Source organism: Schistocerca gregaria, chromosome 2 (genome assembly GCF_023897955.1).
Source record: "Schistocerca gregaria isolate iqSchGreg1 chromosome 2, iqSchGreg1.2, whole genome shotgun sequence".
Lineage (NCBI taxonomy): Eukaryota > Metazoa > Arthropoda > Insecta > Orthoptera > Acrididae > Schistocerca > Schistocerca gregaria.
Genome location: NC_064921.1, coordinates 358,881,098 through 358,900,557, shown reverse-complemented (window position 1 = coordinate 358,900,557; position 19,460 = coordinate 358,881,098). Strand labels below are relative to the sequence as shown.

The 19,460-nt window shown below is 41.5% G+C and overlaps 1 protein-coding gene across 1 annotated transcript in view; it reads left to right on the top strand.

Annotated features, from left to right (window-relative positions):
- Window positions 1–17,849, top strand: part of LOC126337064 (circadian clock-controlled protein daywake-like) — a 66,198-nt gene extending 48,349 nt beyond the window's left edge. The window contains exon 6 of the mRNA XM_050001393.1: window positions 15,658–17,849. Within this exon, the coding sequence (XP_049857350.1) occupies window positions 15,658–15,827 (170 nt within the window). The 3' untranslated portion in view covers window positions 15,828–17,849. The remainder of the gene's footprint in view (window positions 1–15,657) is intronic.
- Window positions 17,850–19,460: the final 1,611 nt, after the last annotated feature.

The following is a 19,460-nucleotide window of genomic DNA, read 5'->3' as shown; positions in this document are numbered from 1 at the left end:
TCGAGCGATGACGTTATCCTGAAGGAAGTCATTCACAAGATGTGCACGATGGGGGCGCGAATTGTCGTCCATGAAGACGAATGCATCACCAATATGCTGATATTATGGTTGCACTATCGGTCGGAGGATGGCTTTCACATATCGTTCAGCCATTACGGCGCCTTCCATAACCACCACGCGTACGTCGGTCCACTTAATGTAACCCCAAAACAGCAGGGAACCTCCACCTCGCTGCACTCACTGGACAGTGTGCACCAGGCGAACAGCCTGACTGTGTTGCCTCAAAACGCGTCTCCGACGATTGTCTGGTTGAAGGAATATGCGACACTCATCGGTGAAGAGAACGTGATGCCAAACCTGAGCGGTCCATTCGGCATGTTGTTGGGCCCATCGGTACCGCGCTGCATGGTGTCGTGGTTGCAAAGATGGACCTCGCCATGGACGTCGAGAGTAAAGTTACGTGCCATGCAGCCTATTGCGCGCAATTTGAGTCGTTAACACGACGTCCTGTGGCTGTGCGAAAATCATTATTCAACCTGGTGACGTTGCTGACAGGTTTCCTCCGGGCCATAATCCGTATGTAGCGTTCATCCACTGCAGTAGCAGCCCTCGGGCGGCCTGAGCGAGGCATGTCATCGACAGTTCCTGTCTCTTTGTATTTCCTCCATGTCCGAGCAACATCGCCTTGGTTCACTCCGAGACGTCCCTCGTTAAGAGTCCTTCCTGGCACAAAGGAACAATGCGGACGCGATCGAACCGTGGTGCTGACCGTCTGGGCATGGTTGAACTACAGACAACACTAGCCATGTACCTCCTTCCTGGCAGGCAGCTGTGGTCGAGCGGTTCTAGGCGCTTCAGTCCGGAACCGCGGTGCTGCTACGGTCGCAGGCTCGAATCCTGCCTCGGGCATGGATGTGTGTGATGTCCTTATGTTAGTGAGTTTTAAGTAGTTCTAAGTCTAGGGGACTGATGACCCCTGATGTTAAGCCCCATAGTGCTTAGAGCCATTTGAACCATTTGAACCTCTTTCCTGGTGGAATGATTGGAACTGATCGGCTGTCGGACCCCCTCCGTCTAATGGGTACTGCTCATGCTTGGTTGTTTACATCTTTGGGAGGGTTTAGTGTCAAACAGATTGTGTCTGTGATACAATATCCACAGGGAACGTCTGTCTTCAGGAGTTCTGGGGACCAGGGTAACGTAAAACTTTTTTTTTTTTGATGTGTGTTTATTAACGAAATGGGAGACAGTCTGAGTAGCCCTCTTAGATTCTTTGCAGATGATGCTATCATTTAGCGTCTTGTAAGTTCATCAGATGATGAAAACGAATTGCAAAATGATTTAGAAAAAGATATCTGTATGGTGCGAAAAGTGGCAGTTGGCCTTGAATTTAAAAAAAGTCAAGTTACTCACATGGGCACCAAAAGAAAATAGCTAAATTTTGATTACGCGATAAGTCACACAAATCTTAAGGCTGTAAATTCAAATAAATACTTTGGGATTACAATTACAAATGACTTAAATTAGAACGATCACATAGTTGTGGACAGAGGAAACCAAAGACCACGATTCATTGGCAGCACTCTTAGGAGGTGCAACAAGTCTACTAAAGAGCCTGCTTACACCATGCTTGTCCGCCCTATCCTGGAGTATTGCTGTGGGATCCGCATCGGACTGGACTGACGGATGACATCGAAAAAGTTCAAAGAAGGTCAGCTCGTTTCGTATTATCGCGAAATAGGAGAGATAGTGCAACAGACACGATACGTAAATTGGAGTAGCAATCATGGAAACAAAGGAGTTTTCCGCTGCGAGGGCATCTTGTCATGAAACTTCAATCACCAGTTTTCTCCTCCGATTGCGAAAACGTTGTGTTGAGACTCGTCTACATAGGTAGCAATGATCATCACGATAAAATAAGAGAAATAAGGGCTCGCCATTCGAGGGTGGACAGTTGAAGGCCGTTCATTGAACCCTCTGCCAGACACTTCATTGCGAATAGCGGGTAATCACGCAGACGTAGACGTAGACGATTAACATGTGTGTGAGACGAACATAGGTCGATAGTATTCTGAAGTTATTATTTTATCAATGATGGTTCGAGGACAATGCAGCTGGTTTCGTAAATATCACTGAAGAAAAAGCTGCAACAATCCACAGTTTTTGAACGAATGGTTTCGGGTCCATACAGAATGCTCCATTTCAATGGTAAAGTCCCCGATGCTGTAATGTGTAAAGGAACATTTTTTCGTCCGAGACAAAACGGTGAAATTTGTGAAAGAAATACTCACTGACATCTGACGATGGGCTGAGAGCCGAAATTAATAACAAATCATTCATTCAACAAGCGCTGCTGGTTGCAAGTTTATCTTCACCGATACTCTGAAGTGTAAATAGATCAGGGTAAAACAATTCTTCTGGCTTATACGAAAAATAAACGTGGTATGAGGCAATAGCTATTATCCGTATGAGGTGAAATAGAAACATAATTTCTTACGGCAGTTATAAAATGTACATTACCTGACGTACTCTTCACCGCGAAGAAAATTCATAGCTGAAAAACTTAAACTGGTAAAAGTACCATTTCAGAATTCGTTCTTCGCCAGAATACTCACTTAGTGTAACAGTTGTACTTACAACAAAAGTAAAGACCACATGGTGGTGGGTTTACCTCTGTACTTAGAAAACAAAATTATCGCGTGGTATCTACAATAAGTGCTGTTAATCACGGATTTCCATGAGTCTTAAGTATGTTGTAGAGGGACCTGTTCTGACCTCCTGGCTGGCGCTTGTCTAGACACGGCCGCTAGTTCCCGAGAAAATCGCTGTTGAAGTTGTGAGCCTACCTCCAATAGCCGTAACTCTTGTCATGTTTCGACCGAACATAGCACAGCGGCTAAGATGTACGCCTACTAAGCTGGCGGTACGAGTTCAAATTCTTTTCAGTTTCGTTGTAAAGAGTATCATTAAATAGTGTATGTCATACCAAGTTATTCAAGAATAGTTATTTCCGTAGTAGTACCAGCATTAATAAATCAATCATCGCAGCAAATTTTCTTCAAATGTGTATTCCGTTGGTTACACAATAGATTACAGAATCGTCTTACCTGCTATCGCTTGAATCGCTTTCTATCCTAGAACCCAATTCCCGATGGTATTTGTCGCAGGAGCAACAGAAAACGAAGTTCATAGATTATTACCACATTTAACGGTAGCTATTGCCTTGAAGGCATACGGATTTTTCCGAACCGATACCGGAATACAAAGTACGTTTACATTCAAAATCATTGGTGTTTCTTCAATCAATTTTGATGTCAACTACTCGTATTAATTCATTCCTGTAAAAGAAAATGAACTATATTGATGCAAAATTAAAGAATGTGCTTTTGTGGAATCTTCCGTCGAAGCTACTTCCATATTACCCTTTAAGAAGTCGGGAACAATTCGAATGTTTTCGAGAAAATTTTTACCTACCTTTAAAAATAAATATCACAGGGCTGATGACCTGGAGTACGTTTTGTTCGGATAATTTTTACGATGCAGGAGGATGCTGTTCTTTCAGCTACAAAAATCTGATCGTAAAGTGTCTGATCAGTCTGCCCTTCCAACGAATTAGTAATGTAAATTAAAGTAGAAAAGCAGGACTCGAACCGGTACCCCCAGCGTGATAGCCGTTGGACGAACATAACTGACGGAACGAATATGTCAGGTTCGCGTAAAACTTTGAAAATTTTTCAAATTTTTCTTGGCACTAGGGGCCATCGTGTGAAAAGCCACTAGCAAGGTACTCGGGACAGATCTCTCTACAACATACCTACGCCTCATCGAAGTCAGTGATTAACAAGTCCGCCGGCGGCGGTGGTCTCGCGGTTCTAGGCGCACAGTCCGGAACCGGGCGACTGCTACGGTCGCAGGTTCGAATCCTGCCTCGGGCATGGATGTGTGTGATGTCCTTAGGTTAGTTAGGTTTAAGTAGTTCTAAGTTCTAGGGGACTAATGGCCAAAGCAGTTGGGTCCCATAGTGCTCAGAGCCATTTTGCACCATTTGAACCATTAACAAGTCTAATGGTCCAAAGTGAACCTTTTATCCTTTTATATCCTCTCCGAAGTTCTGTGGGGTTTCGCTACTTGGAAGTGTTTGAACCAAAACTGCATTATTCAGACCATGATGTTATAAAATGGCTAATCTACAGAGAACGTAGGTAATATCATGTATGAAATACGGTGCTAATATTTTTTTAAGTATCTGAACTAATTGGTGGAATAAGTTTAATTCATAATACATTCCAAAAGTGATAATCTGAAATAGACCACGAAGAAGCTATCAAAATTGGTCACAAATTAAGATTCATTCTGGTATCGACGGAAAATGCAAAATTGTAAACTTTGGCGGCCAGTGGCTGAATGTGTAATGCTGCAGTGCAATTCCACCACGCAGCTGACAAGCATTGTTAACAGGGGTCACACCGATGCCACAGAACAAATTCTTTGCGAAATTTGTTCCGTGTACTCACTTGAAAAGTAACTATGGCTCGCAACAGGCGCTTGAACAGTATAAGTAGAGGTCAGCATTTGAGAGAGAAGGTGGAGTTGGGCTTAAAGAAGCCGGAGGAAATAATCGGCAAATCGTTCGGCATTTGAATGGGATCGATGCCAATATTCGACGCTGTTGGCAGAAACGGGTGAACCATGGTCGAACACAGCTTCAAGAACGAAGCAGTCGACCTAGACAGAGGACAGAGCTCAAGGGCCCAGCAATCGCCAGAGACACGCACAGAGCCACACATACTTCATTATATCGATCCGACGGGCAACTGGTGCTTTAGTTACCAAGAGCACCATTAACAGGCGGCTCACAAGAAGGCGATTGAACTCATGGAGCACCTTGCAGCGACTACCGTTGACCTCTGTCCACCAGCAAGCCCGTCTGCAGTGGCGTCGAGCATATTCGGCCTGAAAACTCCTTGACTGGAGTAAAATTGTCTTCAGTGATGAGTCCTGTTCGAACTGAGCCCCGACGACCAGTGAAAAGGTCTGCACCGGACAGCGTTGGCACACCAGGCTGAGTGCAGACCACCATACGGCAAGAGAACCAGTGGTGATGATCCAGGCTTTCATGGGGAGGGGGGGAGGGACCCCTTAGGTTGCATCTGCGGCACCCTTACACTACAGCCTTACGCCCCCTGTTGTTGCACTTCTTGGCAAGCCATCCTGGACTTACATTTCAGCAAGATAAAGCCCGCCCGTTCACGGCGGAAGTTTCTACTGCTTCTATTTGTGCTTGCCAAACCCTGTCTTGATCGACGAGGTCGCCGGATTTCTCCTCAGTTGACAACGTTTGGGGCATTATGGGCAGGACTCTCCAACAAACTCGGGATTTTGACGGTTTAACGTGCAAGTTGGACAGAATGTAGCACGACAGCACTGAGAAGAACATCCAATAACTCTATCAATCAATGGTAAGCCGTTTAACTGCTTGCGTAAGGGCAAGAGATAGACCAGTGCGTTACTGATTTGCTCAATTTGTGAAGCTCTTTCTCTTGAATGGATCATCCAATTTTTCTGAAATTGTAATAATTTGTTTGTCTGTACTCTTACATCACATCTACCGATGTCCATCCCAGTCAGATAATTCCTGCCTGGTGTGTCTTCTCTCTCTCTCTCTCTCTCTCTCTCTCTCTCTCTCTCTCTCTCTCTCTCTCTCTTTCTTTCTTTTTGTTTGTTGTTGTGATTGCTGGCCGCGGTGGTCTCGCGGTTCTAGGCGCGCAGTCCGGAACCGTGCGACTGCTACGGTCTCAGGTTCGAATCCTGCCTCGGGCATGGATGTGTGTGATGTCCTTAGGTTAGTTAGGTTTAAGTAGTTCTAGGGGACTGATGACCACAGCAGTTGAGTCCTATAGTGCTCAGAGCCATTTGAACCGTTTTTTTGTTGTGATTTTTGTACACCATTACAAATCTTTTGAATCTATATGCTGTGTATATGTGAAGTTTAAGAGCTTATAATTTGAGTGGCTTAAATTATTTCGCATTGTTATTGGCTCAAAGATTGAAGTGTTTTTTATGTTTAAAAACGTGTAGCTCACTTGATCGCGTAAGACAAAGGCTCCAGATTCGAGATTTAAATGACACACAGTTTCAATCTGCAAGGAAGTTTCAAAAACATTGTTGTCGGTCCAAAGATGTAATTATTCATTATCTAAAAAGAAAGTATGTAGATCACTTGGTGGAGTAAGGCTAAGGTACGAGGTTCGAGTCTCTGAGGGCACACAGTTTTAATCTGCAAGGAACTTTCATTATGAAACACTGTTAATACTTCCTTGATTAGGTTACACTTTTTATCCACATCTATACCCTACAGACTGCTGTTACATGTAAGGATGATGACAGTTTTTATTTTTCTATTCTTCTAAGTGCGATTCGTATCCATTGGCATCTGGAGATTGAGAAGAGTGGCAACATATGAGCTGTCATTGGTCGAGTCTTTGATTTTCTTCGTGAAATTTATCTGTATCTGTGCTCTGCGACGTGCTTTGAACTGCAGAAGAGATAGTAATTTTCACTATTTCTTATTACAGTACACTCTAAAACTTCAGCTTGGTTAAGAGACGAGAACATATTTCCCGAACACCATGTCGGAAGGGTAGAGAACAAGACAGAAATTAATAACAATGCATTTGACGTACAAAGTTTAGTTAAATAACGTTTGACATAAAAAATACAGAGCAAATTTTTTTCATTGCAACGAAACATAACCTTGTATGCGATGTGACTCCAATTACAGACGACCCCAGCTCTAAGAAAGAGTTGTGCGGCAGATTGGAAGAGTCCTTAGTGGCGTCTGGAGGGGGGCAGTTTTTCTGTGAGGTGGGGCAGTGGTGAGAAGAGCGGTTCAAATCCCCTTCCGGCAATCCAGATTTAATTTTTCCAGGCAAAAACATGTCTCGTGTTGTTCCTCTGTAAAGGACACTGCCGATTTCCTTCACCGTACTTTCGTAATCCGTGCTCCGTCTCACTGCACTGTCGACGGGATGTTATACTCTAATCACCCGTCCTTCCTTTTCTCATCGCAGCCTCGCATGACAGTCCAAGCAGTGGAGCAGTGGCCATCTGTACAAGTTAATATCCCCCAACACAGCACTTAGACAGGGTCAGGTCTTCTCACTACTGAAGCGGATATAAGCACCAACAGCACCTCTGACAAATTGCATGTGTAGTTCTATTATCTGATTTCCATCCCACTGGCCCTAACTCCTCCGATCATTAGTGGAGATGCGAAACACCATATACTCATCCAAAGTGATGCATGTCCATATCAGGAACTCAATACTGCTACACCGAGCTCTTCCCACGATGTGCCTGTGGCTGATCTTTAAAGATGAATGTGCAACGCGAATGATTCAGATATCTAAAGCGGAATTCAGCTGTAAAAATAGTACGATTTAATTCTCCACAAGAAATTGCCGTTGTCGGACCACACAGTGCTAGACAAGCCACGAGGTGATCACCGACTGATTTTCTTGTCTAGAAATTTCAGCTCCTTACACAGCTCTAAATTCTCCAGGCTACTGTCTCGTAATGCATCCTTGCATTTCGTCGAGACGTCAACTTCAGATCTCGTACCTGTTGAGGAGTGGTTACCCTTCGTCAACCTTTACACTGGCCGTGTGTTTCGGATTCACTGTCAAAACTTTGAAATCATCTTTTGTGACACATTCACTGCTCCTGAGTGCACATCTTGACAGTCGTTTTCGTTAAAAGTTCACTTTTCCGCTTTCCTTTTTCTATTCTCCCGAATATGTTTAACTTTTAGATACTAGAGGCCTATGTTCCTCCACTCATAAACAGCCAAAGAGGGCTGGAAATATACCCATAATCTGTAATTAATCTACCCCCCCATGAACAATGGACCTTGCCGTTGGTGGGGAGGCTTACGTGCCTCATTGATACAGATAGCCGAACCATAGGTGCAACCACAACGGAGGGGTATCTGTTGAGAGGCCAGACAAACGTGTGGTTCCTGAAGAGGGGCAGCAGCCTTTTCAGTAGTTGCAGGGCCGTCTGGATGACTGAATGATCTGACCTTGTAACACTAATGAAAACGGCCTTTCTGCGCTGGTACTACGAACGGCTGAAAGCAACGGGAAACTACAGCCGTAATTTTTCCCGAGGGTATGCAGCTTTACTGTATGGTTAAATGATGACGAAATCCCCTTGGGTAAAATATTCCAGAGGTGAAAGAGTCCCCCATTTCGATCTTCAAGCGGGAACTACTCAGGAGGACGTCGTTATCAGGAGAAAGGAAACTGGCGTTCTACGAATCGGAGCGTCGAATGTCAGATCCCTTAATCGGGCACGTAGGTTCCAAAATTTAAAAAGGGGAATGGGCAGGTTAAAGTTAGATATAATTAGAATTAGTGAAGTTTCATGCCAGGAGGAAGAAGATTTCTGGTCAGGAGAACACAGGGGTATACATAGAAAATCAAATAGGGGAGGACCGAGCGAGGTGGCGCAGTGGCTAGCACACTGAACTCGCATTCGGGAGGACGACGGTTCAATCACGCGTACGGCCATCCTGATTTGGGTTTTCCGTGATTTCCCTAAATAGCGCCAGGCAAATGCCGGGATGGTCCCTTTGAAAGGGCACAGCCGACTTCCTTCCCCGTCCTTCCCTTATCCGATGAGACGGATGACCTCGCTGTCTGGTCTCCTCCCCAAAAACAACCCAACCCTCAAATAGGGGAAATGCTCGAGTAGGTTTAATAATGAATAAAAAATAGCAGTAGGGGTAAGCTACTACCAACAGCATAGTGAAAATGAAATGTCGCAGCCCGCATCTCGTGGTCGTGTGGTAGCGTTCTCGCTTCCCACGCCCGGGTTCCCGGGTTCGATTCCCGGCGGAGTCAGGGATTTTCTCTGCCTCGTGATGGCTGGGTATGGTGTGATGTCCTTAGGTTAGTTAGGTTTAAGTAGTTCTAAGTTCTAGGGGACTGATGACCATAGATGTTGAGTCCCATAGTGCTCAGAGCCATTTGAACCATTTTTTTGAAATGTCGTGTGACGAGGGCCTCCCGTCGGGTAGACCGTTCGCCTGGTGCAAGTCTTTCGATTTGACGCCACTTCGGCGACTTGCGCTTCGATGGGGTTGAAATGATGATGATTAGGACAACAAAACACCCAATAGTGAATGCACTATTGTGGCCGACACAGATACGAAGCCCACGCCTACCACAGTAGTACAAATTTATATGCCAATTAGCTCTGTAGATGACGAAGAGATTGCTGAAATGTATGATGAGATAAAAGAAATTATTCAGATAGTGAAGGGAGACGAAAATTTAATAGTCGTGGGTGACTGGAATTCGATAGTAGGAAAAGGAAGAGGAAACGTGATAGGTGAATACGGAATGAGGGTAAGAAATACAGCTTGGCAGAATTTTTCACAGACCATAACTTAATCATAGCTAACACTTGGTTCAAGAATCATAAAAGAAGGTTGTATACATGGAAGAACCTGAGACACTGATAGGTTTCAGATAGATTATATAATGGTAAGACAGAGATTTAGGAATCAGGTTTTAAACTGTAAGACATTTCCAGGGGCAGATGTGGACTCTGACCACAATCTATTGGTTATGAACTGTAGATTAAAACTGAAGAAACTGCAAAAAGGTGGGAATTTAAGGAGATGGGACCTGGATAAGCTGACTAAACCAGAGGTTGTACAGAGTTTCAGATAAGCATAAGGGAACAATTGACAAGAATTGAGGCAAGAAATACAGTAGAAGAAGAATGAGTAGCTTTGAGGGATGAAGTAGTGAAGGCAGCAGAGGATCAAGTAGGTAAAAAACAAGGGCTAGTAGAAATCCTTGGATGACAGAAGAAATATTGAATTTAATTGATGAAAGGAGGAAATATAAAAATGCATTAAATGAAGCAGGCAAAAAGGAATAAAAACGTCTCGAAAATGAGATCGAAACGAAGTGCAAAATAGCTAAGCACGGATGGCTAGAGGACAAATGAAAGGATGTAGAGGCATATCTAACCAGGGGTAAGATAGATTCTGCCTACAGGAAAATTAAAGAGACCCTTGGTGCAAACAGAACCACTTGTATGAATATCAAGAGCTCAGATGGAAACCAAGTCTAAGCTAAGAAGGGAAACCAGAAAGGTCTAAGGAGTACATAGAGGATCCATACAAGGGCGATGTACTTGAGGACAATTTTATGAAAGTGGAAGCGGATGTAGATGAAGATGAAATGGGAGATATGATACTGCGTGAAGAGTTTGACAGATCACTGAAAGAGCTAAGTCGAAACAAGGTCCTGGGAGTAGACAACATTGCATTAGAACTACTGACAGCCTTGGTAGAGCCAGCCCTGACGAAACTCTACCATCTGGTGAGCAAGCTGTATGAGACTGGAAAAATACCAATAGACTTCAAGAAGAATATAATAATTCCAATCCCAAAAAAAGCAGGTGTTGAAAGATCTGAAAATTAGCAAACTATCAGTTTAATAAGTCAAGGCTGCAAAATAGTAATGCGAACTCTTTACAGACGAATGGAAAAACTGGTAGAAGCCGACCTCGGGGAAGATCAATTTGAATTCCGTAGAAACATCGGAACACGTGAGGCAACACTGACCCTACGACTTATCTTAAAAGATAGGTCAAGAAAAGGCAAACCTACGTTTCTAGCATTTGTAGACTTAGAGAAAGCTTTTGACAATGTTGACTGGAATACTCTCTTTCAAATTCTGAAGGTGGCAGGGGTAAAATACAGGGAGCGAAAGGCTATTTACAATTTGTACAGAAACCAGATGGCAGTTATAAGAGTCGAGGGGCATGAGAGGGAAGTAGTGGTTGGGAAGGGAGTGAGACAGTGTTGTAGCCTATCCCCGATGTTATTCAACCCGTATACTGAGCAAGCAGTAAAGGAAACAAAAGAAAAATTCCGATTAGATATTAAAATCTATGGAGATGAAATAAAAACTTTGAGATTTGCCGATGACATTGTAATTCTGTCAAAGACAGCAAAGGACTTGGAAGAGCAGTTGAACGGAATGGACAGTGTCTTGAAAGGAGGATATAAGATTAACAACAACGAAAGCAAAAGGAGGATAATGGGATGCAGTCGAATTAATGCTAAGGGAATTAGATTAGGAAATGAGCGCTTAAAGTAGTGAATGAGTTTTGCTATTTGGGGAGCAAAACAACTGATGATGGTCAGGGTAGAGAGAATATAAAATGTAGACTGGCAATGACAAGGAATGCGTTTCTGAAGAAGAGAAATTTGTTAACATTGAGTATAGATTTAAGTGTGAGGAAGTAGTTTCTGAAAGTATTTGTATGGAGTGTAGCCATGTATGGAAGCGAAAAATGGACGATAAATAGTTTGGAAAAGAAGATAACAGAAGCTTTCGAAATGTGGTGCTACAGAAGAATGCTGAAGATTAGATGGGTAGATCACATAACTAATAAGGAGGTATTGAATAGAATTGAGGTGAAGTGGAATTTGTAGCACAAATGTGTAGAACAAGGGATCGGTTGGTAGGACATGTTCTGAGGTATCAAGGGATCACCAATTTAGTATTGGAGGGCAGTGTGAAGGGTAAAAAACCGTAGGGGGAGACCAAGTGATGAATACACTAAGCAGATTCAGAAGGATGTAGGTTGCAGTAGGTGCTGGGAGACGAAGAAGCTTGCACATGATAGAGTAGCATGGAGAGCTGCATCAAACCAGACTCCAGACTGAAGACCATAACAACAACAACCATCTTAGTTCTCGGCATTACCTGTATATGTATTTATTCAATCTTCTGTTACTGCATCTCCTCCATCCCCCTCTCTATGTCCATCTCCTTCCTTCTCTCTTAGTCTGCGTCCTCCAATCCCCACTCTGTCATTCCAATATCCCCCTCTCTCTGTCCATATTCTCTTCACCCTCTCCCTGTCCATCTCCTGCTCCTCCTCACTTTGTCCACCTTCTGCTGCGTCCCTCTCTCTGTCCCTCTTCTTCTGCCCATTCTCTCTGTCGATCTCCTGCTCCTCCTCTCTTTGACCATCTTCTGCCGCCCCCTCTCTCTGTCCCTCTTCTTCTGCCCATTCTCCCTGTCCATCTCCTCGTCTTTCCTTTCTCTGTCCATTTCTCCCTCACCCTCTCTGTCCATCCTGTAGTCAGACTAGCCATGTCTGTTTTATCTTTCCTCTTCTCTGTCTATCCACCTCCTCTTCCCCTTCTCAATCCACCTAATCAACTCCACACCAATACGAAATTGCTGTTTGTAACCTAATACTATTTTTTCCATGTATTAAGAATATGCGTGCGAAGTTTGACTGAAGTCAAACCTGAGTTTTAAAAGGAGATTTTTACCCAACATTTCGTCCGTGTACGCACTTGCACATATGTTTCAGTTGTATTTTAAGTATTTCACTCATATTTGTAGACATATTTCACCCATATCTCTAGCGCCCTACAGTTTCGTTCCACGCAGCACAATGTTTATCACATAATATCTCTTGAACTTCGCATCGTACAATGACATAATTCTGCAGGTACATCCAGCGGTATGTTTGGATACTGTGTTCGTAATAGAGCCAGTAGTAAACGAATAATAAATTAAAACGTCGTGTATGACACGGTTGTTTTCCAAGCATCTCAGTGTTTATGACGTTATATCTCCTCAACTATGTGCCGTATAATCACACATTTTTGCAGATGCACTGAATGCTACATGTGAAAACCGTCATACATTTTTGATGTTACATTCAATGCTATATTTGTATAACGTCTGTAAAGCGTGTTGTGAATAGAGTTAGTAGTAAATAAGTGACAAATTAAACCTTCACGCTTGATGTGGTAATTTTGCTTTTTGAACAGCAAAAACGTAGTAAACTTTTTTCCTTCCATGATTTTGTGCGTGTGTGGGGGGAGGGGAAAGCTAACAACAAGAAAAAGCCTCTTAAAGTTTTGAAATTATGTGTTAAGTTTGTTGTAAGTCACCGAGTAGTTTCATTCTCAATTACTTGATGAATATAGTCTGGCTATTTGCTCGTCGAGACCTGCAATACTTTTTTGCTCCCAGCCCCCATCCCTATGTGAGGAAAGATGTCCTAACCACCAGAGTAGTTCTTTCCAAACTGTAAGTTATTCGTATGTGTACCAAGTTTGTTTGAAATCGATCCTGTGGTTTAGGCGGAGAGGTAAAACATACGTACACATTTTTATAATACTGGATGATTATAATTAAACTGGTGGTGTTCCAATTGCTGCATTGTGAGGTGTATACACCACAGGTCGTTGAAACATCGTACAGATGTTCATTAATCTGTATGCTACGGGGTATGCTGAAAAAAAATAGTAGTTGTACTTTCTGCCACCAGATGAAAATATGCTGAAGGCAATCAGAATGTGAAATATTTCCTGTTTTTACGTCAGTATGCCATTTGTCGCTTAGCGTCGCGTGTTGATTTCTTCTGTAAAGTGACTGTTTGTAAAAGACTATGAAGGTTGAAGTTTTCCATACAAAACGCAGTAGCTATTGAGAAGAAAGACCGCACACTGCTAATAATGTTCTTTCATCCCAACAGCAGCCAATGGAGCTCTGTATTTCTGGAATATCGCCGACAGAAACAGCTAGAAAAGGCACCATGTCAATAAATGGGCTAAAGAAGATGAACAAGAATTTGAGGAAATAGGTTCAAATGGTTCAAATGGCTCTGAGCACTATGCAACTTAACTTCTGAGGTCATCAGTCGCTTAGAACTTAGAACTAATTAAACCTAACTAACCTAAGGACATCACACACATCCATGCCCGAGGCAGGATTCGAACCTGCGACCGTAGCGGTCGCTCGGTTCCAGCCTGTAGCGCCTAGAACCACACGGCCACTCCGGCCGGCTGAAGAAATACGTGAATTAGGCGCTGCAGCACGAAGAAGTAGTTGGCCCATTCTTTGGGCAACTGTTAATGAAGTTTCTGTAGCTGTAGCCGACCATGCAGCACATGCTTCAAATTCTGCAGCCATTCTCGTGGTTTATCACGGCAATTGTCTCTCCCTTGGTCAATTGTTGAAAAGATTTTGTGACATATTTTGCGCTGGTATCTCTACAAGATTCACAATGTATACCAACTGAAGCCCCAAGCTAGATCACAACGCCGTGACTTTGCTGTTCGTTTTTTGGCAAGCATGAAAATAGATGACATGTGGCCAGGGAATATTAGTTGGAAAGACGGGGCACGTTTTACCCTCAACGGTGCCATGAATTCACAGAACAGCCGCGTATGGGGTTCTACTTCTCCACTTGATGTGAATGCAGCCTGTGTCTGTGTGGTGTAGTTTCACAAGTTTCTTTATTCTCGATTCGCTTTTCTTCTAAGAGACGACGCCTACCCGGGGCCAGTTACGTGAACAGTAACATCTCCACCTAATAAGGACCTCCTTATTCCAGCATTGCAAGAACGCAACTGAGTACACACGGCTATTTTCGTGTAAGAAACCTTCGGTATCGACCGCATCATCTCTAGCAACTACAAGATGCGTTGCCTTTCGGATCTCTAACTTAAGTCCACGTAACTTCTGAATGTGGGGAATGTGAAAGGTCGGGTCTATCAGGGATTTATTAGGACTCTTCCTGTTCTGAAGCATATCGCTCCCGACGACGTATCGCTCCCATTACAACGGATATGCTGCGCGTGGCTGTCGACCATGATGTCGACGGATGCAGGATGTTTGCTGAGTCGGGAGACTATATTGAACACAAGTCGTAACTTGTGACCATGTCCTAATAAACGTGCCGAACCGCCATTTGGATCGTTGCTTTCCTTTTCCTTACAGCGCCATACTTTCACTGGCGGTAGGAAGTGGAACTGTTATTTTTTCAGCATACTCCACGAGCGCACCGATTAATGAACGAACCTACTCTGTCTTAGCCCTTCTGATATATACAGCCCACACTGAAGACTATGTACTTTTATACGGGAGTTGTCGTAGTCACTGACTAACAGCGAATTTCAGATTACCATACAGAAGTTTCGAAATACGGTAGACGCTGTCCTTTCGGATTTTTCCAGTGCGGGCCGTTGAATATTTCTCCAACATTGATACACAGCTGAATACATCGTTTTTCATCCGTACCATCTTCCGACCAACGATTATTGTCTTCAAGTGGAGAAAGAAATCGCAGACGGCTGTTCTAGAAGACTTCTACTAAACAATTTGTTTTGTAGAATTCTGTAACTCGCAGGTGAACGGTACATGGTTTACACACCAACGACTTGGCCTGACTTAGTCACTGTCACCAACAACAATCATTGCGCTAACAATCATTGTCACCATGAATACGCCCAAGATATGATTCAAATTGACGTAGCGTGGGACGTGCGCCACGACTTATCAACGTTTCTGCTTCTGCTTACTCTTGTTCCGCTAAACAAATACTTGTCAACGTGTGTCTACCGTGGGCTCTCTGAAACTTAGTAGTCGTGTACATTACAACGATCTTCTTGTGATAACAGTGGTCATAAACAAAATCTGTATAACAATTAAGTAATTGGCACTGTACATGGACAGTAGTGGTTATTTATAATTCTCCTTTGCATCTCCTATCTCAGCTGCATGCAGTTATGGAATGAACCTCTATTATACGTTTCTGTTTCAGAGGAGAGCACCAACAAATACCTGAATGACAACTGGGAGGTGGCATTCGACTCGCTGAAGCCAGTGCTCACAGAAACTATTGAAGACTTGCTGACGAGTATTCTGGGTCGTTTGCTGGACAAGGTGCCAGTAGAGTACTTCGTTGGAGACATTTCATCTGTTTCCTCTTAATACTCAAATAGCGAGACAATATCTGTATCGCTTAATCGGACCAACAACAACTAAAGGAAGATTTTCTTGTCATGGGAAATTATATCAAAAACATGAGCAAATTCGCACAAAATTTGAATATTTCTAAAACGATTGAAGAAACGAGAAATGCCTGAATAATTTGGACAAGAAAGTGTCTGTATAGTGCATTCTATTCAACATAATTTCTCTACATCTATTAGACCCCCTTCAGTTTTTCTGTTAATATAACAGCATATAAAATGAGATACGATGCAACAAAGTAAGAAAGTAGACCAATATCACAGGAAAATTTATAGAGCCTTAATAAAATTATATACAGCCACAGCAATAATTACGCTAACAATCTGAAGCCTGTCTTCCTACGAAGAACTTTGCCATTATTGTACTGTAGCAAGTGACTTAGCAAGCCTAGTTCCTAAAACGAAATGGAAGCAAATAGAATCATTGTTACAATGACATGTGGATTATATAATTTATAATGTGCTTCTTTTCTTTTATATATTCTTTTGAGTGTGTTTTTTTATTCTGTTGCTGTTTTTAAACCTATACAAATGTGAAGTCTACATTAAATTTCATTAAAATGTGACAAAAAATAAAGTTAGTTGTCTTCACCACTATTTATACAGAAAAATATTCAAGTCTTCTATGACTTTGAGTTTGCATTTCCTACACAGTGCCAATAAAATAACTTGGATATAACACTGTCTCACAGCTTTTCATTTATGAGGTAGAATATCTGCAGAATTTTTAGTTTGTGTAAGTTGTCCATATCATAATTCAACTCAGATAAAGACTGTTTTGAAGACAGTTGACAATTCTATCATTTTTGAACAAACATTATGCATAAGGCACCCTTTAGTACAGTAGGTGTTCATCTACAGTGTGATTGAAGTTTCTCATATTGAGAAATTGAAAGGAGCAATCTATATTTACTTGAAAAATGTTTTTAATAGCTGAGATTGTATAAATTATTTTTCGTTGTTGATAACCAGTTGTGACTACTGGAACTGTCATTTTTTGATCTTCCAAAAAATTTTTTGTTATAAATTGTATTGCATTATACATCTATCACACATGTCATGTAGTCACATTGTGTTTTCACTATGGTGGAGATAATAAAGCATATTATACATAGGTTTGTCACAAGTAAAACCCTATATGGACGAAAAGTACCTTGTGCAAATTAGCAAGCTCACATGTAGCACTCCACTGATGTTTGTTGGTTTTTCAAATGCATGATGTATACCAAAAATTCACATTTGTACAAATTATTATATTTACATGACATGTTATATACGTCATGGATACACCTCAGTCGAAGTAATGGTGCAAATGCAAATTCTCCACAGTAATGGCTACTTGGCATAAGTGTTAAATGCATAATGGAAAATGAAATATACCACAAAAAATTTTAAGATCAGAAGATGGCAGTTTCAACTGCCAAAATTGGTTCTCAATAATAAAAATTAATTGCTGCTATCTCAGCTAATAAAAGTTTTTCATAGTTAGATTTTTAAAATTATTTGTAGAAATGTGTATGTATGCAAAAAGGTTTGCCTCGCTACCATGCATTAAGGGTAAAACAATAAAGTTATCATCACAGGTTACAAAATAAAGTACAGATTACATAAACATTTTTTTACTGTAAATCACTCTAAGATTCAAAACCGGTGATAGGCTACTCATATATATGGCATATAATTTTCAAAAATTAATACTTCATAATATATTTATATATGTAGTATTTATAATTTCAATTGTAATAGTTTCAGAACAATCCTATCAATTGTTTATTCACATAATTTAGCGTGAAATACCATGATAACATCTGTTTTTATATTTGAGACCTGATTCTTAGATGGTTAAACACTATGCAGCATTTGTGTGTCATTTGCTCTAGTCTATTGCATCCTCATACTTTCTAGTTATTGTTTGTGCTGCCAATATTTTCAGTTAATTTCATTTCAAAATTTGTAGTGTAATAAACTTCTGAATTTTCAATATATGTTTTTATTTTTTGTTGTTAGTTTCCCATTTTACACACATATAATTCTTTTAGATTTGTAACATATATATAGCATGTCGGGGAGCTGCTCCATCCTGTTGGAACACATTCGTTGACTAGTTTCTAAATCAACATTATCTCCAACAAATCATCGCGGAGAAGTTGTAAATAAGGCTCCACAGTAACATTTCGGCCAAAAAAATATGGTACTATCAAGTAATTGTTTAAAATTCTACACCAGACCATTAACGACCATTTGTGTTGATTCTCAACAGTGGATTGACAGGGGACCAATAATGACAATCATGAGAATTTCACCCGCCAGTGTTTTTGAATGTGGCTTCATCGGTGAACATAACGTATCTAAAAAAATCATTGTCACCTCTTATCATTTCCAAGGACCATTGACAGAAATGCACGCGTATTTGCATATCTTTCGGCGTTAATGCCTGTGTCAGTGTGATATGATATGCATATTTATGTGCCTTCAAAATCCTCAAAACAGTTGATTTCGGTATTCCATTTTGTCTCTGAATCGCGCTAGTACTCACTTCGGGATCCAGCTGAACACAGGCGAGAACGGTAAGGGTACGAGCGTCATTTTCATTGTATTCGCGGTGACGAGGTGGACGGTGCGTATATCCATTTCCAGCTCGTTGAGTGCAATTTCGAATAATTTTTTCGCTTGGATGTCGTCTGTTTGGGAAACGATCCGCATACAATTTCTCACGTGCAGAGTAATTGTTATGGCATTCACCTAAAATTAACATCATATCAACAATTTCTCTAGGAGGATAGTGAGCCATGTTCCGCTAAAGAGTAATTTACTTTCGTCAGTTGATGTTTACGGTTCACAATCTGAAAGTGAAGTGACGTCTGATCGCATTGCACCGCCCTCTTATCGGTTGGAATGCACTGTCCTCTCGCGTAAATCTGCCTATTTTTGTGATGAGCACATTCGCCTGGAAAAAATTAGTCTGAATTCGGTTGTATTGAGTTACATTTTGTATGAGTATCTCATAACATGTGGAGTATCTATTAAGAGGATCTATTTTAAGTATATTGTTCTCCAATTATTGGCTTACTATTTTTTATCCTATTAATCAAATATTTCATGGACTTTAATATATTTTGGAAAAAATGAACAAAGTACCTGAATTAATTTGAACCATAGAAAAAGAACTGACTTTTCATTTCTGTACAACAGCGCACATTTAACAGTAGTTTCCATTCTGTACCTCAGCTTTGCAACTTCATTTTCACGTAGTTTTGCTTATTTTGCATTGAGCGCGATATACGTGTCTCAGTTACCAGTGTTCTACTTCCATCTTGTACCAGCTGTATCTAAAATGAAACTACTCTAAATATATTTTGCATCCTTCGTGGTTTCACAGAAATATTGGAACTATTAGATTGCAGCAAATCCATTTTTAACCGTTTACAATATCTCATAAGGTTCCTTTCTAGACCTTCCAGCTGTAGATAATAGGAGGGAGTAATCTGGATTTGAACTGCGTTGAGAGAAAATAACTGGGGAAGGATGAGACTACTATCTATGTCCGTCTCGTTTTGTAAATGTTAAAAAAGTGATAAGTCAACAAAATCAC